Source organism: Lepidothrix coronata, unplaced genomic scaffold (genome assembly GCF_001604755.1).
Source record: "Lepidothrix coronata isolate B3197 unplaced genomic scaffold, Lepidothrix_coronata-1.0 Scaffold8, whole genome shotgun sequence".
In the NCBI taxonomy this organism is placed as follows: domain Eukaryota; kingdom Metazoa; phylum Chordata; class Aves; order Passeriformes; family Pipridae; genus Lepidothrix; species Lepidothrix coronata.
The window spans coordinates 4,346,396-4,373,205 of NW_016690188.1; the positions used below are offsets into that span (position 1 = coordinate 4,346,396).

The window sequence follows — 26,810 nt, forward strand, 5'->3', positions numbered from 1 at the left end:
ACAGATGTCACTATGCTGTTGCTCAGACTTGGTGCCCTTAATCTTCCTTATGAAAGGGATACTTGTTGAGCAAACTTATTTATGTGAGAAATGTAAGAAGATGGCCTTTAGAATGAGGGCAGTGTTGGAAAACACTTTTGAAAAACCTTTACCGTGGCCTTTATCATTAGCTAATACTGCTGTGCCGCAGCTCCCCCACCTCTACAAGGCCCAAGCCTGTCCGACTTCAAAAAGCATTTGGTCAACACTCTCAGGCACATGGTGTGATTCCTGGGGTTGTCGTGTACAGGGCCAGGAGTTGAACTCAATGATCCCCATGGGTCCCTTCCAACTCAGGATATGCTATGATTCTAAGGAAACGAGCATGAGTTCTGTGCCTCGGAAGGATGTTAGGCAGCTCCACAAGTTTCTACTTGTGCCACCTTCGAGCAGGAAAATAGTTCGGCTATTTTAGTTCGTATCTGCTCCTCTGCTTTGATAAGGGCTGTACGCGAGGTTACGTGTTTCAGCTGCTTTCCTGACTCTCAGGCACGACCACCAGGAGGTCAGAATACATCCGAGAAGCAAGATGAGCGCATTTCCTCTCCGTCCTCCGTGCCCTCGGTACGAAACCATCTGGGAAGCTGATGGGGGGAGCCGAGGGGTAGCTCAGACTGCTCGCTGCCTCCCGCCGGAGGATGGCTGGGCTCCTAGGGCTGGCGGGGGTGGTTTGAAGGAGGAGAGAGACAACAAACCAAAGAGCGGAGGGCGCCCGCTCGGGCCGGGCTGGGCTGGGCGGGCTCCTGCCCCTCGCCGAGCGGAGCCGCCGCCGCCCCGACAGCGCCGGTGTGCGGGGACCGCCCCGGGAGCGGCGGCCGAGCCCGCCCGGCCCGGTGAGTGTCGTGCGGGGACCCGGGGGTCCGGGGGGTGCAGCCCGGGGGGACGAGGGGTGCCAGGGGGTGGGGAAGGGCCGTGCCGGGCTGCCCGCAGCGGGTCGCGCTGCTGTGACTGCCCCCCGGCTTCTCCTTGCGGAGTAACTTTTGCCTTTAGCTCCTTTTGCGCGCCTAAGCGGCTCCTCTCGGTGGGTACCGGGACACCGGCAGGATCGGGCCCCTGAGGCAGCTTGCTGCGCCCACCAAAGTTTCTGCAGAGCTTTCGGCATCTCTGTCCCTGCAGCCCAGGCGGGAGCCGAGCGCGAGGGGCAAGAGGTGCCCGCTCCCAGGGCCCCGGGAGCGGCGGGAGAGCGGCCAAAGCCCCTGGGGAGGAGCGCGGGGGGACCCTCTGCGGGACCGAGCCCGAGGGACCCCTCGGCCACCTCTCTTCGCTGGGGACACAGCCCGTGGGGTCCTCGGGCCAGCGCTGACCTCGGGCATGTGCAGTCCAATGCAAACGCATCGCTGACCTTTGCTGCGTGTTCAGTGTTACACGGCATGGGCTTAAAACTTCCTTGTCTTTCTTCTGAGTTACACTACGTCTCACTAATGAGCACAGAGAGAAGGATTGATGTTTTCAGTAAGCCGAAGGAGGGATATTTTCAGTAGAACTGCTCTTCTTTTGTGTGGGCATGTTTTTGAAAGTGGCCAGCATGTGTTTGTAGCTCAAACCAGAGTGAGCCAGGACTGGGATACTAGAAGTCATGGGCTGTAAAACTGACATGCAGAAACAGAGCCTTAATGGCCCTTGCGTCTCCAACTTGGCAATCTGCCACTGAAGCAGTTCTCTTGGGAAATGCCATACTGAAATCCTTCAGGAAAACAGGACACGTTGCTATTGGTATCTGTTATGTGGTCAGGCAAGATGAGCAGCAACAGTCTCTCTAGGCGAACATTACTATTAACATGTTTTTAATGAGTACTGTAAGCCTAACCCATACTCAGCACATCTCCTTCAGGCACCAGTGTTTGCCGTGAGCTGCCAGGCAAGGACATGAGCTGCCATGAAAGCAGCAGTTGGACAGGAGAGCTGCTGTAGTGTAGGATGCCTTGGTTTGCAAGGTTTTTTAGTTCGGTTTGGTGATGATGATTATTCTCCTTTGCAGCTCTGACTAAAGTGATTCTGTCTACCTTCATAGGTATCTGCTTTTAAGAACCGTTTCTTCTTAATATATGTGAAAGGTGCTCTCTCAGTCCTTAAGGAAAAGCAGAGTATAGAAATTAGGAATGGAAACTTCAAGCCTTTTCTTCTCTTCCACAATAGATGCTTCGTGCTGCTCCCACGTGGGAAATGCACACACGTGCGTTAAGTGTGATTGCCACAGATGTGGAGAGAGGTGAATTGATGTGCCAAAGGCCAGAGAGCCAGTGTTAGTACTGGGATCAGCCCGAGGATTTCTTGGCTCTCAGCTGGTAGATGACATTCTTTGTTTGCATGACTTGGGTGTACAGGACTCAGTGGTCTGTGTTTACACCAGTGGCATCTGCAAGGAAGAAGAGACCTGTGCACACCAAAGGCGTTGTACCTGTTTATCAAGAGCTCGGGCGGTGGCCCCTCCCCACCTAACTGTCTTCCTCTTTTTGTTGCTTGAAGCATTACAATCTACTAAGAACAACCTTTCTTTTTTTTCACACTACCCTCTCTGTCTCAAGTCAGACTAGATAGCCCTGGTCAGGGGTTGGGGAACTTCATTTTTCTGAGTAATTGTTTCAGGCCATCTGATGACTAGGGCCACCAAAAGCTGCATGTCTGCTCCCCTTTTGGTTTTTTATTGGTTCTATGCATGGCATTAAGGGCTTTTGTGTGTTTCTGCACGGTGTCTCAGAAGGATGCCAGTGCTTGTGATTCTTTTTACATGGCAATGAGTAACAGGAGAAGGGAATCTGATGTGCAGAAAACTAACACTGGTGTTCCACAAGCTGATCTAACTGATTTCTGCTTTTTTGTTTAAGAAAAGCTGTATGTTTTTCAAAGGGACGATTTTAGGCTGCCATTTGCAACTATCTACCTGCTGACTGTTGTTCTCTTGTTTCAGTGTCTTGGAACTTGCTTGCAAAGTAATTAACACACCATGATATCAGGAAACACAGTTAATGGGTTGTATTGTGGTGTACTTTCTTTTTTTTTTTTTTTCTGGCTCATAGCTTAAATTAGTTCCCTGAGTGCAATAGGTACACAGCAAACGGGGTGGTTTATTTTTCTCAGTTGCATTGTTTTCTTCTGACACATCTGCATCCCCTCTAAAACAAATATCCTGGCAAAATTTAAGCTAAATTTAGCCTCTGTTGACAAGATGAACATTAAGAAGCAGTATATGAACCCCGTGAAGAGTCTGCGTGAGTCTCCCAGCTGTCCTGTCCAGCACACTCTGCTCTGCAGAATTGCAATTGCAATCCATAGCAATGGTGTGATGGAAAAGGAAGCTGAAAAAAGCTTCTGGGTTGTCCATTTAGGTCCCCTTTAAAATGGACTGTTGGGTGGGCCAGCTCTTTCTCTCCCAAGTGTTATTACAATCCATTTATACTGGGGAAAAAGCAGGTTTGCTGCCAGGCAGCATACTTTCCATCAGCACATGTAATTGCTGGGTGGTGGAGAGAGGTAGAGACTCTGGTTTTCAGGCTGGAGGGAGCGTGACCAGAGTGTGCAGTGGGCAGCATTGTCGTGTGCCCAACCATGAATTCCAGGTTTTGCAGGGATGTGAGCTCAGCTGTGTAAGCAAAACCTCCTGCCTGTTCACTCCTCAGCGTGGGCAATAGGCAGGGAGGCAGGTAGCCAAGCTTTAAGCAGCCTCAGGAACGGAGAGCTGGCCTGGGGTGCAGCTGCAGCAGGACTCTTTTTTTAGCTTGTTTGTACTTACACACACGTGTGGGCCATAAGAAGTTGGCTGAGCCAACCTTGACCAGCAGTTCAGCAAAACAAACAGGTTTTACTGCCATGACCTGAAGGCCAGAGTAGCTGCTGAGCTTCACTAGAGCAGGGGCGGCTTTGATTTCTGTCATGGAGAGGAGGCTCTCATATAGGGCTGACTCAAAACAAACACTGTGCTGTGTTGGTCCAGCTTCCTCATGGAAGCAGTGTTAAGGCACATGCAAGACAAGGAGGTGATCCAAGACAACATGGCTTCACTAGGGGCAAATCATACCTGACAAGTCTGGTGGCCTTTTGTGATGGAGTGGCTGCAACATTTGGCAAGGGAAGACTGACCAGTCATCTACCTAAAATTGTGTAAGACCTTTGGCATGGTTCCACATGATATCCTGATCTCCAGATTGGAGAGATGTGGATTGGAAAGGTTGACTGTTTGGTGGATAAGGATTTAGCTGGGTAGATGCAACCAGAGGGTGGTTGTCAATGGCTCTCTGTCCAGGTGGAGGCTGGTGATGTCCTTCAGGGCTCTGTCTTGGGACTGGTGCTCTTTTATGTCTTTATCAGTGACACAGTGAGATCAAATGCACCCTCAGCAAGTTTGCAGATGACACAAAGCTGAGCAGTGCAGTTGACACAACAGAGAGAAGGGATGTCATCCAGAGGGACCTGGACAAGTCTGGGAGGGGGGCCCACAATAATTTCATGCAACTGCACTTCTGCCAAGTGCAAGGTGCTGTACCTAGGTCAGGGCAATCCCAGATATGAGGACAGACTGGGAGAAGAATTCATTGAGAGCAACCCTGCAGAGAAGGACTTGGGGGTTCTCATGAATGAAAGGCTGTACATGACTCAGCAATGCGCACTTGAAGCCCAGAAAGCCAAATGTGTCCTGATCTGCATCCAGAGCAGCATGGCCAGCAGGTTGAGGGAGGGCTTGTTCCCCTCTACTCTGCTCTCATGAGACTCCACCTGCCACATCCAGTTCTGGGGTCCTCAGTACAGGAAGGTACATCAAAGTGTTGGAACAGGTCCAAAGGAGGTCACAAAGATGATCACGGGGCTGGAGCACCTCTCCAATGAAGTCAGACTGAGAGAGTTGAGGCTGTTCAGCCTGGAGGTTCCGGAGAGACTTCATTGCAGTGTTCTAGTACTTAAAAGGGGCTTACAAAAAGGTAGAGCAACTTTTCACATGGACAGAAAGTCATAGGACAAGGGGGAACAGTTTTAAACTAAAAGAGGAGAGACTTAGATTAGATGTTAGGAAATTTTTTGCTTAGAAGATGGTGAGGCACTGGAACAGGTTGCCCAACAAAACTGTGATTGCCCCACCCCTGAAAGTGTTCAAGGCCAGGCTGGATGGAACTTTGAGCTACATGGTCCAGTGGGTGGCATCCCTGCTTATGGCAGGAGAGTTGGAACTTGACACTCTCTAAGGTCCCTTCCAGCTGAAACCATTCTGTGACTCTGTGACTGCCTCAAAGAGAGTGAGAGAAGGTTTGTGCTGGTATGTGAGGGTGCACAACAGGCACACCCACTGCTGAGAAGGACCTGCTTGTAAGTGGCCTTAGATCACCTCCTAAGGTTCAGTCAAGGTCTCTCCAACATCTATACACGTATAGTTGAGGGAGTCTCTGACTTAAACTCTCTCTTTTGAGATTTAAAAATTATTTTAACAAGTGAGGTTGTGCAATTCCCATAGTAGCAGTACCCACACAGCACTTCATAGTTTCTTTCCTCCAAGCAGAAGCACCTGCTGCACCTTACTGACCCTGAGCCACCATGAGACCAGGCGTTGCTGGCCCTGAGGGCTTACAAACATCCACTAGGATATTGTGAAGGTACAGTGCAAATCCAGACCTTTGGGGTTTGGGGTGTCTTGCTCCTGTGTTTGGCAGCCTGTGCTGCTGCTGGCAGTCATGGCACTGGTTGAGCAGAGGCACCTGCAGCCCTGCAAGCTGGGAGGGCAGGGTAGGGCAGAACAGAGCCCATTTGCTCAATCTGGCGTCTAAGAAGACAGAGAGAAGTGAAACTGTACACACGGTCTGGTCAAAGCAGGTACGTGGGAGGAGGGAGGCTAAGTGAAGGGGCTCCAAAGAACAAGGTTGCATCAACCTAATATTGAGCCCTTAAAGTACCCAGCTCCAAAGCCCAGCTCAGCCCACACTGATCATGATTTCATCAGGCTTTGGATGACAGTTGGAAGGTTTGAAGTGGTGGTAGCAGCTGGAAATGAGGGTGGTGGATACCTGCTCCCCAGCCCATTGTGCACCTGGGTAATATCTCCTTTATCTACCTGCAACCAACTTGTCAGGTCCTCTCTTCCCTTTGGTTGGGGGACTTTGTTTTTTTCCTGTTGCATGTAAAATTTCTTCACTTCTCTCTCCTAAAATATGGTAGTTTGTCTTTTGTGGTTCAGTGTTTCACATCTTCCTGTCTGCTCTTAGACATTTCCTGTCTCTTCTGTATTTTCTGTTTCTCCCATTAGCTCTCTAAACCCAGCTCCCCGAGCAAGTATTTCTACCTTACAAGCTGCTTACAGCAGACAGATGCCTTTTCTAGACAAACCAATCCCAGACAAAACTGTCCCAGCCCTTGCACTTATGCAGCTGCTAATTTGACCCTAATCCATTTTAAAAGGAGAGGGTTGGTGGGTGATGATGGAGTCAGAGGAGGGAGGTCCTTACTTACCAACATGTCTGCAAGGCTGACAGACCCACAGTGTGATCTGCACACTTTCCCTTGGGAGAAACAGCATTTTAACTCTCCCCTGATCACTTCAAACTGATTATTTCTGGTCTCTTGAGCTTTTATGATAATTTTATTAGGTAAGGGGGTGAGTTAATCTCTTTTTTTAATCAATTCCTAGTTTAGATAACTGCATTATATACCCAACTGCTGCCTGAACTTCCTCATTCATTCACTTTGTGTTTTGCAGACTTCCTGGCTGTGCTTCATCAGTGGGTGACTGAATATAGTCTTCTCTGCATCACGGCAGTAGTAGTAATGTGAAGCCTAATGAGCACCTGCAAAGCCGTGTAGCAGGTAAGTGCTCCAGGGGTCATTCTTCCTTCCAGATTTGATGTGATTTAAAAAAGCATCTTGATGGGCTCTCACTAGGAGATCTTGAGCCTTGCAGCAGAAATGCTGAAAGGAGATTGGTGTGGCTCATATTTTAGTAAATGTTCCCAACAGCGAGGTTCAGACAGCTTCTTGCAAAGTAAAAGTAGCAGTGTTATGAAAGTTTAATTTGGAAATGGCTTCAGTGTAGAAGATCAGTGTTAAAAGCCTCTCTTTTGGACTTTCAGTATAAAATTGTTTTTATCTCACTGCTTGTTACGGTTGGGATCTAGTCAGAGAGTGATGGCAAAAGGGAACCAACAGGTCCAAAACTTTGCCGACATCACTTACTGCTGCGTTTTCTGTTGTGCAGGGGAACTTGCCAGAGGTACCTCACCCAGACTGGGCAAGTACTAGATCCCCACTCTTCCAGGTGTTAGAGAGAGAGCAAAGGCATGGAAGTGTGTGGACTGCCTCCTGGTGATCGTGGGTGACAGCAGAGGCAGCCAGATTGAAGGGAAATAAGCCACAAGCCAGCAATGTGTAGAGTTTTCCTGTTTGTATCAAAACGCCTGAAAACATGCTGAAAGGAGAACTGCTGGGTGAAACCAAGATGTCTGGTACTGCTGCTCTGCGAGTGTGTGACAGGAGGCTCTGCAGGTACCAGTGGTGGGAAGGAAAGAACTGGAGCTGATGACAGAGGGAGCCGCCAGAGCAGCGGTCCTGGCTGCCACAATGTCCTGCTTTGGCTCCAAGTACCTGTTAGTTCATGTTCTCCATGTGATTTTTTTCTTTTATTTATTCTGGATCGGTGTTGGGTGGTGTCTGTCCCTTTTTTCCCATCGCAGAGTTCAAACGGCTGCTCTGCTCTAGCAAAGCTCAACTCACAGCGTTCCCTGGCATGCTCCTCCAGCCCTGATCAAAGCTGTGAGAGCTGGCCCATTGCCATTCTCCTGTGTGTAAATGAAGCTCTTTCTCTTTCTCCTTTCCCTTCACCATCTTTCATTATTATCCCTCTTCCAGAGGCAGGTTTTTCTGGCTGATCTAGCACATTATTTGTATCAACGATATTTGCCTCAAGGCAGAGATGCTTTTTCAGCATTTTTAGGGAAAGTATCTGATCCATCCCACTGCCATGCTTAGAAAAACCAGGCATGGTGTTGGCAGGGATGAGGACCATTGCAGCCAACTGTTGCAGAATTTAAGCCCTGTTAGGTACAGCCTCTGACTCATATGGTTATTCTGGTTGCCTGGCAAAGGAAAACTGTTACTGTTCCTTCACTTTCAAAACCAGGGGGAAGAGCACGTAGAGAAGGTTCTTGTGTCTGATCAGTTGTAAGGTGTCAGCTGAGCCACCTGTCTAACCAACTCATCTTTCTCTGGATTGCCTCAAGGGATGGTGGGCACCGTCAGTTGAAAATATAGAGTTTGTGGCCAAACCCAAATGAAAACAATGTAAATTGGCTTCAGAGCGCCTTGCTTTCAGTTCTTCCAAATTGCAGAGGATTTGGTGACGTATGATGAGCACCTGATGAGGAGTGGGAGCAAATGGTTCCCACGATGTCTGCAGGGAGGTGAGTAGTTCCCTAAGACAAGATACCGCCTGCCTGTGCCAGAATCCCAGCAGGGGTCCAAAACAGCTTGTTTTGGAGAAAGCACATGCAGTGATAAGGAGACTTTCCTACAGGTAGGGGCAGTTAAGCAGTAGTCTAAACTGCCTTGGGAGGCAGATTCACTGGAAGTTTTTCAGAACAAAGTAGATAGAGACTTGCCAGAAACCATCCAGGCACAGTGTAGGCCATGCATAGGCAGAGGGAAGAAACTGTATTGCTTTTCCAGACCTCTTTTTTCCCTATTTTTTAAGTTCTTTTTCTGTTAACACATACCAGAGGTGGAGCTAAGGAGATGTTCTCAAGCTTAAAAAGTGGTGCTTGATATACGCACTGTAGTGCTTCCAGAGGGGCTTGGTCTTGTGTATCTTTGTCCAGAATGCTTAGATCATACTCTATTTCCTCCTGGATGTTCAGGTACCTTACTGCCACTGATTTCAGAGAAGAGTTTGATTCTTAAAGGCCTCTGGGGATTTAGCATCCAAATACTTTGGGACTGTTGGAAATGTGAGGGAAAATACTTGAATTTCAGCAGCACAGACATTTCTGCACTGCAGATTGCAAATCATTCATGGTAAGTGAAGATGACCCTTATCTTTTTCTTCCAGTCAAGTGGGGGCAAGGATGACAGGGATGTCTTCATCTTTATTTTGGGTAGCTAAAATCCACCAGCTGAGCCTCCCCTGCTGTGACACACAGTGACATAAATTATCGGCACAGTAGGTGACATAAGGACATAGAGCTGTACTGCAGTCCTACCTAGTGAGCTGACTATGCTCAGTCTAAGTATCATGGCCACTCTCTTCTGCTGTCAAAGTCAAAAGATGGTCTAAAGGTGCTTGGATGATGTGTGTCCCACCTCCCTGTTGACCCATAGCTGCATCGTGCTCTTGGAATAGGTGCAGGGTTATGATCTCATGCTCTGAAGGAGTTACAGGAAGAAATGTCAATTGAGAGGAACATGTTTGTGTAGTAAGTCATCCACAACACGTGCTCTCAGCTCAGCCTTGTATTTGCTGCTAGTCCTGGATACTTTCAGTCTCCCATGTGAAGCTGGAAGCTGTCTTTACTCCTTGCTAAGCTCCCTGCCTGCTGCAGCAGAGGGGGTTTTTGTGCCTATGAGCAGGGGCCCCACAGCTATGACTCACAGTTCCCATTACGTGGTAACTTAGCCTTTAAGTGTGCAGAGAGGCTGTTCCTTGGCTTTCAAACAAAGCCTTCCTTTGTTGTGCTTATGTTATAAAGGAAGCAAGCTATGTGTTCACCCCACATCCCAAATGAAAACCACGTGGCTTCACAGCCTTAATATGAGTGTTCGATAATTCTGTTACAGCAGTGCAAGTTGCATTGCTCTTACCCTGTTGAGCGTTTTCAGAGTTTTTCTTCCCAGAATTCAGTTTACAAATTCTTCAAGGAAAGAAAGAGCTTAGAGATGTTTCCTTTTGTTGGTAAGAAAAGGGGACTGAGCAAAGAGCACATGAAAATTATTAAATATGGGTACATGTGGCAATAGGCTGGTCTCTGAGTCATTCCCTTGGGTGAAAATGGCTCTGAGTTGGTGGCCACGGGTGTTGAAAAGATGAGCTTCATGTAAATATTGCACGGAAGTGAGGCAGTTTGTTTTCTTGTATGACTTTGCTTTCTTCTTCTGCTTTTTATTTATTCAAACTCATTTTGAAAAGCAGGGTTAGCCAGCAGTACTCTGCAGCCAACATATTTGTGTGTGTGCGTCTGTCTTGGCAGTTTTTAAGTTTATGACTAGTGAGCCAGGACTGGGATTACTGCTTCCCAAAGCATTTGTCTTGTTTCTCCTGATCTTTTCTAGAGTCACCAGGTAATAAAATTCTTCCTGCAGAGGCTGCCTGCAATGCAAAGTGCCTCCGCTTAGATCAGGGAGTCATCCTAGTGGGAGTCAAAGAAATGGGGCAATGCAGTAAAAGTGCTGTTTCTTGTTCTCTCTTCCTTCCACACCCTCTACCCATCCCTGCAGGGGCTTTCACAGTCTGTTGGGATGGGGGTTTTTTATTATTATTTTTATTTTATTTAAGGAACTATATTGTGTTTTACCAAAAAAACTGGGATTTTAGGCAATGGAATAAAGCATTGCTTTTCATTTCTGTGGTGACATCTTGGCTACAATAGCCAGCTTTTAAATACAGTTCCTCTCCAGTTGTTTGAATACAAACAGCAGTAACTGATTAGCAAAACAATAGTGCAGTATCACACAAATCTTCAATCCCAGTCAGTGTTTTTGAGTCCTGTTTAAGCAGGTCCTTGGGCCTGCAGGTCTCCTGACTGTCACCAAGTCAAAACTGTGATGGAGTAGAAGATCTCAGATCAGCCAAATTCCCAGCCTGCAATGACAATTTCTTTTTGCCGTGTTTCTGTTCAGCATCTCAGTGTGGAATTGTCTGGCAACTACTGTGCTTTCTACTGTCTGTAATATATAAGTGTTCCTTGTTCCATGACTGAAATGGAACTTCGTAGTTTCACATGTAAAATGTAATCATTCTGCAAGTCATGTCTGAGCCATGCCAATATCCACATGTGCTTTTCCTAGATGTGCTGGAGTGGCGTATCCCTTCTGGGAAATCAACTTTCTGATGTTTTAACCAACTATTATAATACCAAAGTGTTTGTCTCAGTGGATGTGCAATGTACAGTTAAGCTGGATGTGTAAGGATGCAGAGCATGTGCTTACCTTAGAGATAGGAGAGCCAGAGTAGCCACTGCCTGATTTGGCAACACTGATGTGGGTTCTTTCCGCCTTGGTGAGAATTAAGTGGGGGGAAGGAGGGCAGATTTGAAGAAATATCTTGGCAATTGAACCCTTTTGCGTTCTCATCACCTTTCCCTGCGGTGACTGTCAGACCGGCTCAGTGAGCCATGGCTGCCTGCACGTGCAAGGAGATGTTGTGTGGCTGAGGGGGTGACAGCCAGAGTGGGTCCCACCGTGAGCACCAGGTGGAGGCCAGAGAGCATCTGTGCAGTGACATTGCTCCATACCTCGTGGTTGACACTATCAGGCTTTTGGTAAAGCACTAGGGGTGTTGTGTCCATCTGTGCTGATGAAAGACTGTGCAAGGGAATGACCAACTATTGCCTGGGCTCCCATCAGGTTATGTTTGAGGGGGAGGTAAAGGTGGTAAGTTAACTTTTTTTTCTTTGTGTGTGTCTTTTCTCCTCCTAAAAAAAAAACCTAAAAAAATCAAACCCAAAACCAGCAAAACCCACAAAAGTTCTGTCTGCTCCAGTTGTTTTCCTCACAGTTAACAAACAAAATTTATTTGGCTTAAAAAGCCAAGCTGTTCCTGGCCATGATCCTACTACAACAGCTCAGTACGTGGGTGGGAGCCATATACACACTTCCTACCTTTCCTCTCCTGCCTCCCCTGCTGCCAACACTATGTTCCAATTTGTGAAATCCCTTCTTAGTCCTACGAGGGGGAACCCAAGGCACTACACAGACTGCCCATGTGCTTCTTGGTGACAAAAGCTGAGCTGGCTTGCACAGTCAAAAAGCAAAAAAATACATGCAGGCAATGGTCAGGATGCTGAGTAACACACTCCTCATGCTGTTAGCTTTGTCTCCTGGTCTCCACGGGCACCTCCTCTTGGGTCCACCTTTGCAGTGAGTAAACAGTGAGTGATCTGGGGGCATGACCTGGCTCTGTGTTTGTTTATTAGTTGTTACAGCTACCTTTAATGGTGGCTGCTGGCTTTGGGGGCTGGAAGAGGGAGCCAGAATCATGTTTGCTTTACTGGCATGATATCTCTATGCACTGAGAAATAATGACTTAGAAATGGCCACATAAATCTCCACTTGCTGATGAAACTGAAAATCTAACATGTGCCACATCTGTGGGTTTTGGAAAAGAGACCTAGAAGGCAAATAGCTCCCCCTGAACCAGAAAGAAAACTTTGTACTGTATAGGCTTTGGAGTAAGGGAGACCATGGGATTTTATGGCAATATCTTATAAATGCATCTGTGTGCAGCGAAAGCTGATGCAGGAGGAGAGGACCTCTGAACATCCTGAGGGGTACTGCAAGAAGAAAAGAAACAATCTGTGCTACTTTTACCCACAGTGGTCACTGGAATGTTAGAGCTTCAAACTGCAGCAAGGGAGAATTAATGAGGCCTGAGAAATAGCTTCTTGATGGTAAAGGTAATGAATAACTGAAAGACAGGAGAAAGAATCCCTGTCTTTCCTAAGGCAAGTCAAGCACTGCTCTGCCTGAAGAGATGCTGACAAAATCACTCCTCGTTTGGACCTGGGGCTGCATGGCAGTGTCTGCTTCCAGAGCACTGTCAGTGCCACTGGCTGCTTATCTATTCCCTGAATCCGCCTGTCCATGGGAAGGAAGGGCTATCTAGTCCTGCACACAGGATGAGCATCAGCATTTCCTTGGAAATACCTGATCTGGTGACCCCCAGGAGGAAAATATTGCTTCCGACAGTCCACAGCAGACCTGTTGGGCAGGATGTCCGACTCTGGCTGTGCGACTGACCCTGTTGGCATTGCAGCAGGCCTGGGACAGGATGTCCACGGGTGTCACAAAAGGCTAACGTGTTCTCAATCAAACAGCAAAACAATAGGTATCAGGCAAGTGGCCTTGTCCAACTGCTGTGCTGTGGCCAGCAGCTAATCTGGGGTGGGACTTCCAGGCATGGTTTGGAAGGCAGTTGCTTGGCCATACCTGACTTTTGTAGTCCTGGGCAGGCCAGCTGGCTTGTTCTGGTTTCAGATGTGGTTGTGTTACCAGTCTCAACACCCAGGCCTCTGCACTTCATGTATTGGTGTATTTGGTCCTTCTCCACTTGCGGCTTTGGTAGAGAGCCAAAGACAGAGCCCAATCCCACCTGTCTGTGCTGAACCAGCTGCAATTGTGCTGGCAACTGGAATTCGGTACTTTGTCTGTAGTACTAATTTAATGCTCAAAAAACAAATCAGAATATGAGTTATTGCTGCTGTGGCTGGCACTGCTCTGTCCCATCCGGCAGCTCATCACACCAATATCCTGCACACAGCTTAATTCATAGCAAGGGAAAGAACAGCACAAGTTGGTGCTGCTCAGGCTCCGTACTGGATTCTTTACCCCCTGATTGTCTTGACTGGGCTGTGTGTGCTGCAGCTGACTGTGTGCTCAAGAGATGGGAGAGCAGGAGCCTCTCCTGGCTGCCCCGTGCTGTATGATCTCTGGGTGGGCTGTGCTGGGTGCTGTCACAGCTGAGGGCAGAGTGGGAAGTGTGTGGGGGGGTGTCTTTATGGCTCTGTATAGGTCTGGGACACATCCTCACTGCAGCAGTGGGGTCTTTGTCCTGGAGGATAGAAGCCAGCTGAGGAACCTCATCTAAGTGCCTGGGCTCTTGCTGCCTATGCCAGGTGAAAGCTGGGCAGGGTGACATGTGCTGATGTGTACGCTGTGGTGTGGGAGGGATAGACTGCTGCAATAGACCCTTAGTCATCCTGGGGTGTGTTTCAGTATGTGGAAGTGTTCATCTTGGCTCTCAGGGCCCTCCAGCTGCCCGAGGGTCCAGAGCCTCCCCAGATAATACTTCTTCAGTAAATATGGTCTGAGAGCAAGACAGGTTTCAGTGAAGTCCTGCCAAAATCAGTTCCTCGAATCCTGTGAAACCTCAGGTCAAACCGGGAGAGCAGAGCGTTGACCTGAAAGTGATGAGGGCAGGAACCTCAGGGGACGGGAAGGAGACCAAAGCTTAGATTACTTTAGTCTCTCCTGAATTTGGAGGAGAGCCTTCAACAGAAGTTTCTGGTATCCCAAGTAAGTGATCAGACTACAAGAGCATAGACATGAGCTCTCTTTTTAAAATATGTGCATATAAATTAAAACATGAAAATTTTCTCATTCTTTTCAGTGCAAAAGAGGCAAAATTTGAACAACAAATTTCCAACAACTAATGGGAAGGACCAGTCTGGTATCTTTACAAGGGTATTGCTTTCTCTAGTGGTACCTTTGTCTTTTTCTTTGAACAGCCAACAAGCACATATCTATTCCTGAGGCTTTACATGCAGCAGCTGGAAAGAGAACTGCACTGAGCACCTGTCCTGAGCCAGAAAAGGCCTTTTGACTGCTCTGTAAATGTTGATAGGGAGATGGTGGAAAAACAGCAAGCAGTATGCTATGAGGATGTCTAAGTGCATCTTTCTAAGTTTTTGGCAGGAACCATAATACTGACATATATCTCTGGAGTTCCCAATTCTCTACCATTGTGCATGTGTCTTACAAATCAGAGCTTGTAGTCCCCACTAAGAAAAAACATTTCTTTCAGTGGCAGCTGGACATAACTCTGAATACCTGCAGAGGTGGGAACAGTATCTGCAGATTGGAGAAGGACATAGTGTGTTACTAAGAACTTTCAGCACACTTTTATTCTTGACTAGATCTTCAAAAATGCAGCAGAAACATTTTCAGACTATACACTCAAAGGCCAAAAGGCAATGTTTTTTACTGTTTTACAGCAAGAGGAGGAATCGTGGAGCTCCCAGAAGCTGAGTCATGAGGGAGTATGTCTGGGCTGGATGAAACCCCTCCGACTGAGGTTCACACCTTCCCAGTTAGAAAGTCCCAGTTGCAGGTTAGTAGCTGGTTTGAGGCAAAACAAGTATCAGAGTCCTTTCAAGCCTCAAGGACCTTTCCAGTGAGAGTGTCAGAAATCGTATTTGTTCCCATGAAATTTCTGGTTTCAAAAATTTGGCAGCTTTCAATAAAGAAAACCTCCCAACCAGCTGTAGTTTCTATCATCTTTGAAATGCCTCTTTTCTTGCAGCCTACCAAAGCAAAACACAATGTGGCAGCCACCTATTCACTGCCTTTTGTGTCAGCCCAATCGCAGGAAGCAATCGAGTGTGTCGTAAATGATGTCTTGGCGTGTTCCAGTGCATTACTGAACCACATTCAGTGGCTTGACTTAGGGTTTTCTAATTTAAGAATCAAAGCTTCAGCCCACTCCTGTCTGGTTTATTGCTGAACACTGGCCAGAGCATGTTTTGCTTCCCGGGATTCAAAATGTAAGGGAATAAAAACCCTGAAAAAAATAAAGCTGTATGGGAACTCTTGAGTAAAGAAAGGGGTAGCTTATGAAAATGTTCTTCCATGTCTTCAGAGGAGATGGAGGGTTATCTGAGCTCAGCATATGAGCAGCCTACAGAGGCAAGTTGCAAGCTGCCATTTAAATCCTCTTTAACAGGCTGAGCAGGAGGTAAAAGGGTCTGAAGGTCCAAGAGTGTGAGGAAGGCTTGGGTACATCAGATATTGAGCACATTTTAGCTGGAATGGGCAGGACAGTGTTGTGACTTTAAGCATCATCATCTCTGTGAAGGACTTTGTTGCTCATGCAGGGAAATCCCCTGTGGCAGGGTGGCTGGTGGGAAGGGGGAGCACACATTGCCACAAGGCAGCAGCTATCTCAGGTTGGTCCACACAAACCCCGTATGAACTCTATGATGTACCCAGGTGAGGAGGCTGTCTTCAAGGCAGAAACTGCAGGTAGAGCTGCTGCCTGGCTGTGTGAAGGCTTCTTCATGTGCTGCTTCCCTTTCCTTACACCACACTGTCTGTAACTGTGCTCCAGGAGAGCAGGTGAGCCAAACATCACCAAGTGGTGCAGCAAAGAGCTTTCAGATCAGCTGGTGAGAGAGCTGGCCTCCTTCTGCTTGTGGCTTCATGGCACCAACCTGAACTGCATGATACCAGTGCCATCTTTCCCCTTCCTCTCTTGAGGCTCTCTGCATCATCCAGGACCTCCTGTAGGGCTGGTCACAGTTTTCCAGGTGGGAAGACTGCTTCAGGCTTGAAAGGATGAGGCCTAACCTACCTGGGAGCTGAGAGTGGAGGGCTGCAGGTGCTCTTGGTGGAGCCTTTGAACTTACCAAGTGCTGTAGGATGTAGCTGATTGTTGTTTCCAGTCGGACAGCAGAGGGATCAGCTGCTTTTATCTCCCTGAGCCCTCACTCCCCAGCTGGAGAGTGGTATGGTGTCTGCCCCCTCACTTCCCAGGCTTGTTCAGAGCGGTCATTAACCTTAAAATTGGTGAAGCCCCTAACCATTGAAACAGTGAGCACCATAGAAAAGCCTGGAAGAAAACTAGTTCTGGTGCCAGAGGCAGGTTTGAACAAGTACCATCACATGCTGGACAGTGAGCAGAGACAGAGCTTTACATCAAGACAGCAAGGCTTCACATATCCTGGCCCTTCTCACTTTCTCAAGCAGCTTTCCTTGGTCTTGCTGCTCCTTTCTCTGTTTTGTGCCCACAGGAGCACAACAGGTGGGGTTTCTGCATTCTCAGCTGGTTCAGGGAGGGCTAGTTTGGCTGCTGGCAGGGCTGGCCTGCCTGTGATGCAGCAAGGACCACAGCACCCTCCCTCAGGGGGTCTTTGGAGCCCTGGGACTGCCACAAGAGGGTCTGCAGCAGGTAGGTGGACGTAAGTCTGTTACTGAGTTTGGACGTTGTCCGTACTTTAAACGGGGAAAAAAATAGCAGGGTGAGAAATTTGGAAAAGGCTGAAGAGTGCTTAGAGAACTTACTGTTTAAAAACTTATGAATACCTTTTTTTTTTTCCCATACTTGAAGTGTTGCTAAATTTGATGCGTAGATTAAAAAAATGCTGTTTCTCTGCCTTAGTCTCCAGCTTGGAAACATTTGGACTCACTCCCTCTTCCCCACACAAAAGCTGTCTCAGCCAGAGCAGGCATAAATATTTTTATCAGGCTTAAGTAGCTTGGGCTGAAGTTAAAAGCAATGGAAAAGAGCGACCTTTGTTATGGGGAAAGCTGGAGCCCCGTAGCAGGCAGTGCTACTGGTTTCACCTGTATTATTGAGTCTTTCCATATTAGCCAAGAAAGCTGGATGTGATGAGATGTGGGAACGCTCTGCCCGTACCACCCTTACTGCTGCCAAGGCCAGGCTCCACTGACCTTGGTCACTGAGCATCATTAATCTTAAGCCTTAACCAAGGTTAATGTTTGGCTTCATTTTCTGGTAAGAATAGCTACACTAGCAAAAGGGCAGTTTTGACCAGGAGAACTTCCTGTATTCAGGCTGAAAACAGACATGCCTCTTGCAAATTCATGTGATCTGAAGATTTTGTCACTTCCAGTTTTCATAGTGGCTCTCTTCCAGAGTTTGATGCCTGTAGAATTTGCTGGGCAAGAGATGTGTGTGTGCTTCCTAACCTACTCTCCTGCAAAATCAGCTGGGGTAGCCTAGAATGTCAGTGACATGGAGTGAATTCAGCTGAGCCAGCCAGTGATGGACTTGGGGATGCCAGGTCTAACTCCTTCTGCTACCAGAAGGGACAGGTAACTTCTGGAAGTGGTGTGCCCATGGGCAGCTGGGCATGAGAGAGTCTTGAAGACTACAAGAAGATCCCAGGGAAGCTGACTTCTTTTAGCCTTATGCATCTAAGAAGTAACCTGGTAACAGTAAAACATTCCATCCACAGGGACAGAGGTCTAGCAGGGCAATGCAGCAATGTCATCCTGGTCAAGACTACAAGAAGGAGGCACCTGGCCCCTGGCCATGTTATTTTTAAGCTTAGAAAGCACATGTGGTCTGCGAGAGCGTAGCACTAAGGAAAGGAACTCACCAGCACTTCCTGCCCTGCCCCGGCAAACTGATAAAGCCCTTTGCAATGCAGGGCGACCACAGTTTATTTTTAAAATGTGCCCAGGCATTGAGCTCACAGAATAACTGGAACACCCAGATTTGGGCATTAATTCAGCTTTAATTCATTGCCTGATGAATTAAAGAGTTAATGTAAATGTAAAAAGGACAAGACAGGCCCACAAACCATCTCCAGAGAAATGACTGCATAAGAACATTTTATCTATGCATGTGCATGGGTTCTAAAGAAAGGGAGTTGGTAGATGTTGCACAGGGAGGGGCACGTAGCATTATCCTGAGCACCGTGTGAATTTTCTTGATGCTTGGACAATGCGTCTCAATCCTGTTCCCTTCCCTTGTTATTCCAGTCCCAGCCCTCTCATAAGCAGAGATAATTGCATGCCGAAGGATACAGTTCCCATATACAGTAAATGCTCACATGGAGGAAATCTGGGTTCCTGCAATCAGAAGCCAACAGTTTGTTGCATAGTTACGATAACAAGGTCCACTGGGATGGATCTGTCTTTATTGTATGCCCTGTGGAGGCATAAATGAGATTGCCAGATATGTTCTCTTTGCCCAGATGCTGGGACAGCAGGATTGCTGTGAACCAAAATATGCAGAGTTCAGGCCTGCAAGGAGCTATTGCAGGGGGAAGGAATTACAACCCTCAGCTCCCGGAGCACAGAGCGCCTCACCATCTCTTGGCTTTCTGTGAGAGAGCCTCATTCCCACAACAGGATTTGTTAGGAATGAGATTACTATTTCTGGTCTGATTGATTAGGTATTTTATTGATAGCCTTATTTCTGTAAAAACCCTTCTCTCTCAAACACACTTTTGAGGGATTAAAGCAACTGTTAAAATTTCTTCTTTCTGCTGAAAGAAGAAATATCCCTGTTTATCAGCTTTGTTCTTCTGGTCTTCCTGTGCTGGGACTGAGGAGTGATGTTGCCAGAAGGAGGGACTGGTGAGCTCTCTACATCACAGCAGTGGGTGACAACTTCAGGTTGTACTGCCCTGGGCAGGCACTTGGGCTCTTGATAGCGATGCCAGCCCTTCAGAAACAGAAATGCCACCTGGGAGGAAACAGCCCAAGCACCATCTGGCCCAGCCTTCTGTGAGGTCTTGTCAGGACCAGACAGATACCCCAGCAATGGGACCATGTTCTAGAAAGTTGAGAATTAAATTCTTTCATCATGAGTCCCATGGCACAGAAAGGTTTAATAAATGTGAGGTTTGAGCAGCAGAGCCAATAACCACACAAAACCACTCCAAAACACAGTAGTGGGCTCAGTCACGCCAAGGGCCTGTGCAAGGCTGCTGGCACATGGCTGGTGTGTTCCTCACAGCAATGCTGAGGGCACTTCCAATGGGAGTGAGCTGGCTGCAAGCACAGCTGTTAAAGGAGTGTTTGGGGGAGATGGCTTACATCAAAGCCATGGTGTTTACTAATGTCTTCCACAGTAGTGTAGTAAGCACCAAAAATAAACAACCTGATGCTTTTAAAACCACTTGGCTAAAGGAAACCCTTTCCAGTTTAACAGTGTCTCTGTCTCTGTCCTTTCTCTTGGGACCATGATCATGAAGCATCCCGGGGGGCAGAAGGGTTTACCACAGCCTGATCCTGATGGTGTTGAAAGGCAAGAAGAGCTTTGCTTGTAGTGCCTTTTTAGAAGCACAAAACCATGCAGGCTTGTTCCCACGCAGGTGCACATCACCAGCACTGGCAGTGAAGGTTAGCTCTGATCCAAGCAGGCTATGTGGGTTCCCAGACATGCTTAACATGGAAGGTAATCAGGACAGCCCTGCTTATGCCATTGCCACATCTGCAACATCAGCCTTACGTTGAGGAAAAGCAGTGCTCATCTCCAGTCCTGCTTGCTTACCTGGCGAGGTCCTTCCTGCTTCTTTCCCTTTCTGTCCCAGGAATTTTAAAGGGGGGAAGGAGGATGGACGTGCCCTCCCACACTGCCCCAGCAGCATCACAGTGGGTTGACAGGAGCTAGTGCCTTCACAGTTCTGTTCTGCGAAGATCACTTGATAAGAGCCACTTTCATTCTCACCAAAAGCTGATAAAGCCTCTTCAGGAAGTTGGTTGATAACTTGCAGAAACACTGTGCACTCAGGAGCTTCTAGACTCAAGCATTTTTTTCAGGGCTAGAAAGGATGCCAAAGTTTTTATTCCAGTGAGAAGTTTCTTTCTTTTTTTTCTTACTTAAGGGAATATGCTCTGAATAATGGGTCATTCTACCTTTCTTTCTCTTCCAGGGAAGGAACTGCCATGCCTGTGGGAATCTTCCGGGTGTGCCTACTGGTGATTACAGCTATCGTCAACCACCCGCTCTTCTTCCCTAAGGAGAATGGCACTGTCCCCGAGAACACGGAAGAAATCATCCAGAAGATGAAGGAGCGGGAGGAGAGCCTTCGGCTGGAACAGTTACGCTTGGAGCAGGAGATTGCAGACCAGGAAGCCACACAGAAGGCTCTGGAAAAGGCTGCATTGGTAGTGGAGGAAACCAAAGAGGAAAAGGTCCGATGGGATATGTGGACTGCCCTTTCCATGATCATCTTCCTGCTGATCGAGCTCTGGAGGCAGGATTTCCAGGAAGGGAATTGGCAGGACATAGGAGGAGAAGAGGATGACATGGCTGTCCTGGGGAAAGCATTTAAAGGAGTAGCCTTCCCTAACAAGGCCATCTTGGCCAGCTTTTATGAGAGGCGCATCCTGGGCACCACCGGAGACATGGCCAGGATGCGGGAGATGGTGGAAGGCTTTGCAGATGACCTGCTGGAGGCCTTGAGGAGTGTTTGTAACCGGGATGCTGACATGGAAGTGGAGGAATGCATGGGTGTGGGGAGCATGTATGAGAACTGGAGAGTGCGTAAACCTTTCGTCTGTGATCTGATAGTGCCTTTTGCCCCCCCGGAGCCATACTGCTTCCGCTGCCAGACCTGGTGCTCTGGGGACTCTTTTCCCCCAGATGAACAAGGTTATGGCACTATCAAGGTGTGCAGGGCAGATGAGGATGTGACAGGTTGCATCTGTGACAAGACTAAACTAGGGGAAGATATGCTGTGCCTCCTCCATAGCCAAGTCAGTACTACCAGGCCCAGCAGTGAGATGGAAGACCTCCTGTGCTTCAAAAATACTCAATATCTGGATGCCGATCAAGTCATGAAGTGGTTCCAGATTGCTGTCACCAAGGCCTGGAACAGAATCTCCCACAAGTATGAATTTGACCTTTCCTTCAGCCTCCTGGACTCGCCAGGAGCCCTGAAGATAAAATTTAGATCAGGGAAATCAATTGCCTTCAACCTCACCCCTGTGGTGCAGTATGAAAACTCCGATGTTTACTTCATCTCCCATTTCCCTCGGAGCAGCCTGGCAGGAGATGTCCCCTCCAGCACTCACTGGTTTCTCACCTTCGCAGTCTATGAGAGGAGGTTCATCCATCTGGTGTCCAAAACACTGCCTACCAATGCCTGCCATGTCAGCTGCCTGCAGATCCTCTCCTTCCTCCATGGGAAGCAATGCAGCCTCACAGGTCCAAGCGGGCTCACCAACTACCACCTGAAGACAGTGATGCTGCATCTCCTGCAGGCACGTCCCAGTCAGGACTGGGCCCCAGAGAAGTTGGAGGCTCGTCTACAGGACATGCTGAAATTCCTGGAGAAATGTTTGCATGAAAAGAAGCTCTACCACTTCTTCATTGGCAATGGGAAGGTACCAGCAGAGCTGGGTTTCCCCATCGTATTTCAGAGGGCTGAGCCTCTCAACCTTTTCCGTCCCTTTGTGCTACGCAGGGACGTTTACAGGAAGACAGTGGACACATTCCACGAGATGCTCAGGAACATGTCTGCACTAATAAATGAGTACACAGTGCACATTCCCCTTGCACACACCAATGGGATCCGTAAGGAATCCCTTTAAACAAAGCCAAACTCTAAGCACAAATCCAGAGGGCAACTTTCTGAAGCCTCCTGGAGAGAACTGACTTTGCCAGTACAGCTTCTTGTCTGCAGCTGAACCAGTCCTGGGCCATGGTTCCTGCAGGGAGGGAGAGGCAAGGCGAGGAGAATAGGTAGAAACTGGAAGATGTGGTATTGAAGTAGGTTTCTGCTCCACTGCTGTGCTGGCTCAGTTTTACGCAGCTAGGAATATATTTTTCTATTGTGCCTCAGTCATGCTGCAGTGGTGGTTGAGGAACAAATACAACTAATTTATTCAGATACCTGCAATGCAAACAATGGTGGTGGGTGATGGTGGCCAAATACTTCATTTCCTTTGGAAGGAGGAGATAAGAAAAGGGTGGAGGAATCAGAGACAGGATCTGGGGATCAAAGGAGCCTGTCTGCTCACAGACAAGAGGAGCTCTGCGACCGACCAAGGGAAGCGCAACATAAGACTCCATGCTTGTGTGGAGAGGAGGAGGGTCATGCACAAGATCTGGACTGGATGGAGATCCCTAAATCAACCACAGCTTCAAAGGGACTTGCAGCGGTAGTTTAAATGGCTTGTCCTGTCCTTCAAAAACACCCTGCATGCTGCACGTTTCATCTCCAGTGGAAAGATGTAGCAGGGTGCAGGGTCTGTGTCTTCAGACCATTTAATTCAAGTCTTCCATGGTAACATAGCTAGTGGTTTATATTCCTGGCCATTTTCTATGGATAAATGGACAGGAATCTTTTTTACCTTAGATAAAAGAAACATCACTATTGATGTTTATTTTGGTTTATTGGTTTGTTTTCCTTACCTTGGTGCAGTAAGGCTGAGAACAGCCAAGAAAGGAAAATTGGGGTTGAACTACATGATCTTTTGAGGTCCCTTCCTACCCAAACTATTCTAATTCTATGACTGCTATAGGTTTTGCTTTCATAAAAGAAGCAGTTCTCCAAAATTATCCTGTAATGAAGCCAATCTTAGCAGTCTGGTAGCAGGAGTGAACAACCACCCTCCAAATGAGAGGGCATCTCCCCACATGGTTTTAATGAGGCCAAGGCCAGCAGGATCACTCTGAGTCAGGAGGAGGAGAAGGAAGGGATGAAAAAGGTGCACATGTAGTAGAGCTTGGCAGTGCTGTCTTTGCAACTCCCTTGTGATCAGTGTTGTATGCCTTCTGCTCCACATACACAGGCAAAAGCTCCCTTATAGGGTCTCCTCAATCTTTTTAAAGACTGCTGCTCTGATGAGGCTCTGAGGAGCTGCTGCTTGCAGACTGTAATTTGCTGAGCTGGGAGTGTGAAGGATTAGTGAGCTGCTGCAGGCTTTCAAGCCAGGAGAGAGTCTTGTGGCATATGCTAAAAAAAGCCCAAACAACATAGAAATGGAGATGACTGAAATCCCTCAAAAATCAGCATGTTTGCTGTGCCAGTGGGCTGCCCAACCCCAGCAAGGTGGCTTTGCTAGAGGAGAGGGCTCAGGAGACCCTCACCCTCTTCAGTGTGCTTTGTGCAGGGTCCAAGCCAGGGCCTCAGTGCAGATTTGCTTTGTGCTGGTCACAGAAGTCTGGGTTCCAGTGCTAAGGGGCCTTTGCTGTAATTTTCTTACACTAGAATTTCCTGCAAAGTTTTACACTAGGGCTTCTCCGAATCCCGTCTTACAAGAGGGTAGTTTTTCTGTGAGGTGAGACCCATCAGGGATGATTTTACCACATTCCACAGGTCCCTTTTTATCAATCCTCTCTTATCATATCAGATATAAGATTTAATCCTGTATCACTACTGGATATAGCATACAGCATGAAGCTTATTATCCAACCTGTTGATAAGCAAACTCTCCATAGTCGTGCCTTCTCCCCCTTTTCCTGCTAAAAACCATTTCACCACTTCATTGATGTCTGCTCTTCTCTGTCCCACCACCAGTGATGGACACTTCATCACAAAGGCAGAGAAAGCTTTTCCTGTCTCCACACCTGGTTTGTAAGAAAGCACAGGTGGGGACAGGGAACTCTTTGCTCAAATCACTGCCTCTCTTGGCTTTTATTATCATGGCTATTGGGTAGTTAAGTGATACCTCTGAGCAGAAAGTAAGGGGTAGGTAGGAAGTAAAATGAGAGAGGAGAGTCTGGTGAGTAGTGCCAATAGGAAGGAGTCTTGGATCATCAGTGCTTGCTTCAGAACCTTGGAGATGAGTGCCTGGGATGGGAGACTGCCAGGGCTGGCAGAGAGGGCTGGACTAATTGCTAACGCTAACAAGTGCTGTAAGCCCCTGGCTTTCACTAGTAGAGCCAAGCAAGCCTTCCCCAGTTGGAAAGAGAGCAGGAGCAGTCTCGGGACACGACAAGCAGGTAGTGACAAGCAGAGGTACAGGGAGGGTAGGTCCTAATACTGGAGGCTGGAGGCTGCACTGGAAGCTGTGTAAGTTGTTTGCAAACCCAAGCAATTTACCATTTTTACCTGCCCTGGTTTACTGCACAGTGCCTGTAGCAGATCCAGCTTTGCATGGGCTGGTGGCAGGCAGGTCATGCTGAAGAACTTGTGGTTGGAGTTGCTTCTAAATGTGTTCCTAGCCCAGCCAGAGAGAAATAAAAATTTCTCTGCTGTTTCCTGTCAGGAGTCTAAATTTAGACTGTCCAAAGAACAGAAACAAATTTGTGACCCAGGTCTCTCAGGAAATGACATTCAGGGTTGAAAAATAACTTTTATATAAGGTTGAGCAGGGGGAGCATGAGAAGAAAAGGCTGTTGAACAGAATAAGGTAACTCCCCTATTAAAATGTCAGAACAAAGCTTTGCAATGCCAGTCCTACGGGCCTGTAAACGAGCCCAAACTTGTCTTTACACAGCTACAAGCACTGCTGCTCAGACTCAAAGGGAACCTAAACTGATAAGTGGATTAAGTCTTTTGTTCTTTGTTTTCTGTACTTGGGTGCCCAAACTGACCCTGAAGTGTTCTCATGGGGTTTAGTTGAACCCAAGCTGGAGCTGAACCAATGAATTTGTGGATTTGATTCCACTGGAAGAAATTGCTTTGCTTAATTTTCCTACATAAATATGCTCATTTTGCCCTGAGCACCTTTTAAGAGGTCTGTTCTGTGCATTTAGGCTGTGAGGAAACCCACACATACCTGTCTGAGGGGAAAAAGTGGTTTGTGATTATAAGCTGTGCTCCAAGGAGCCTCAGGGCAGAGATCTTCCTTGTCAGCCATATACCAGAGGTATAGAAGTGTCCCATCAGAGGAGATGTGGGTACACAGCGTTTCTTTGGATCAGACCTCTGCAGTGGTACAAGGAGGCCGTGATGTGAAGCACATCATTCTTTGGACTTCCTTGTCTGTCTTGTATTAAATCTTTGCCCATCAAGTACTAGCCCTATCAGTAAAAGCCCACATTTCACAAAAAAGGTTTATAAAACAGTTCGGCTCCATCAGCTGTCAGGCAGTAAAAATGCCCTAAAACATTTTAGTGTTGCCCACTAGTGTAGTTCTGCCTTGACTGAAATCTGGGTGGGCATTCATAGGAAGCAGCTTTAAAGGATGGAGGTAGAAATGAGAGTTTGTGGTTTAAAGTAGAAAATGTTCTTTTAAAACCAAACTGCATATGACATAAACACACAACATGTCTTTGGCAATGCCTGCATCTCTGTAAGACATTCTAGGGAAGGGTAAATGGCCTGTCCTGCACCCCTTCCTTGTGTCTCAGTACTGTTCTTGCTATTTGCTAACTGGGTGAATTCAATAGATGAACTCCTAGTGCCTTCCAACCACTCCCTCCACCCTCAACTTGTGGTTTTAATATTTTATTATGGGCTCTGTCAAGGTAATGGAATTAGTGGTGGCTTGATAGCAGCCACTGATCTACAACATAGCCTCAGGAGCCATTTGCCTTTAGGAAATGGGCTAAGGTTATTGCTGTTCAGGAGCTGAATGTCTTCTAAGGGGAGCTGTTGTGTGTTCACTCTGCTATGTGGCAGCCACAGAATATGGCTTTTCTCTCTCCAAGTTGCTCTATAGACAGGTCTTAGAGGGGTATAAAGATGTATTTTAGCAAAAGGATCCAAAAGTTTATCCAGTATTCAAGCAGCAGGATTTGGTGCTTGTTCACCAGACATTTTTAATGCAAAGCCTTTGCAATGTTTTCTCTGTGGTGAAGAAATAAGACTTTATGCACCTGTAGCAACTTTGCTGCTGACCATTGAGGGGTTGGCTCTCATAGGAGCCTACTGAGTAAACAGCTTTATTTATTACTTGTCTTTTTTTAGGATGGGGGGTCTGTGTGTAATACGTTAGCTCAGAAGCAAAACTGTAGTATGGCAATGCAGTTGAGATGGGCAATAACACCAGAACTCTCCAAATTAAGGTCTTCCTTGATTGACAATGCTGTACTTAAACTGCTGCTTTTATAGCAGGACACTGTTGAATTTGTATAGATCTTCTCATGCAGCTTTATTTATAATAAAGTCTTGTACAAAATCTAAATTAGTGTGAAGTCTCTTTTGTTTCCAGCTCCCTCAAAAATGCTTCTAACAGAGCAGAAGGATAGAGTGGGGGTATTTCCAGTGTGATACTAGCACAGTGAGCCCAGCATCAAGAATCCCTGCGATTCCTGACCAACTGTAGAAATAGCTCCAGAATAAATTGCAATGTGAATATAAAGTGGAATAGCTATTCCAAAATAATGCTGGGGTTGTCAGTCTTCTTGAGAATATGAATCCACAAGAATTCAAAATAATTATTCTGAATACATCTGCACAAAAATACCCTTTCATGGCAAGTTCTAAATAACACTGGTAGATGTT

The 26,810-nt window shown here is 47.3% G+C and overlaps 1 protein-coding gene across 5 annotated transcripts; it reads left to right on the forward strand.

Moving 5' to 3' along the window:
• Positions 1-502: 502 nt before the first annotated feature.
• On the forward strand, positions 503-25,409 carry ITPRIP (inositol 1,4,5-trisphosphate receptor interacting protein). 5 transcript variants are annotated; one of them, XM_017804114.1, is made up of 5 exons: positions 508-603; positions 5,525-5,618; positions 6,716-6,822; positions 8,865-9,021; positions 20,343-25,409. In XM_017804114.1, the coding sequence occupies exon 5, from the start codon at positions 20,356-20,358 to the stop codon at positions 22,003-22,005; it is 1,650 nt and encodes a 549-aa protein (XP_017659603.1). In that variant the 5' UTR covers positions 508-603; positions 5,525-5,618; positions 6,716-6,822; positions 8,865-9,021; positions 20,343-20,355; the 3' UTR covers positions 22,006-25,409. The 5 variants fall into 5 exon arrangements, with proteins under 5 accessions (XP_017659600.1, XP_017659603.1, XP_017659599.1 ...); XM_017804110.1 differs by lacking the exon at positions 8,865-9,021 and having other exon boundaries at positions 509-603; XM_017804111.1 differs by lacking the exons at positions 5,525-5,618; positions 8,865-9,021 and having other exon boundaries at positions 503-603.
• Positions 25,410-26,810: the final 1,401 nt, after the last annotated feature.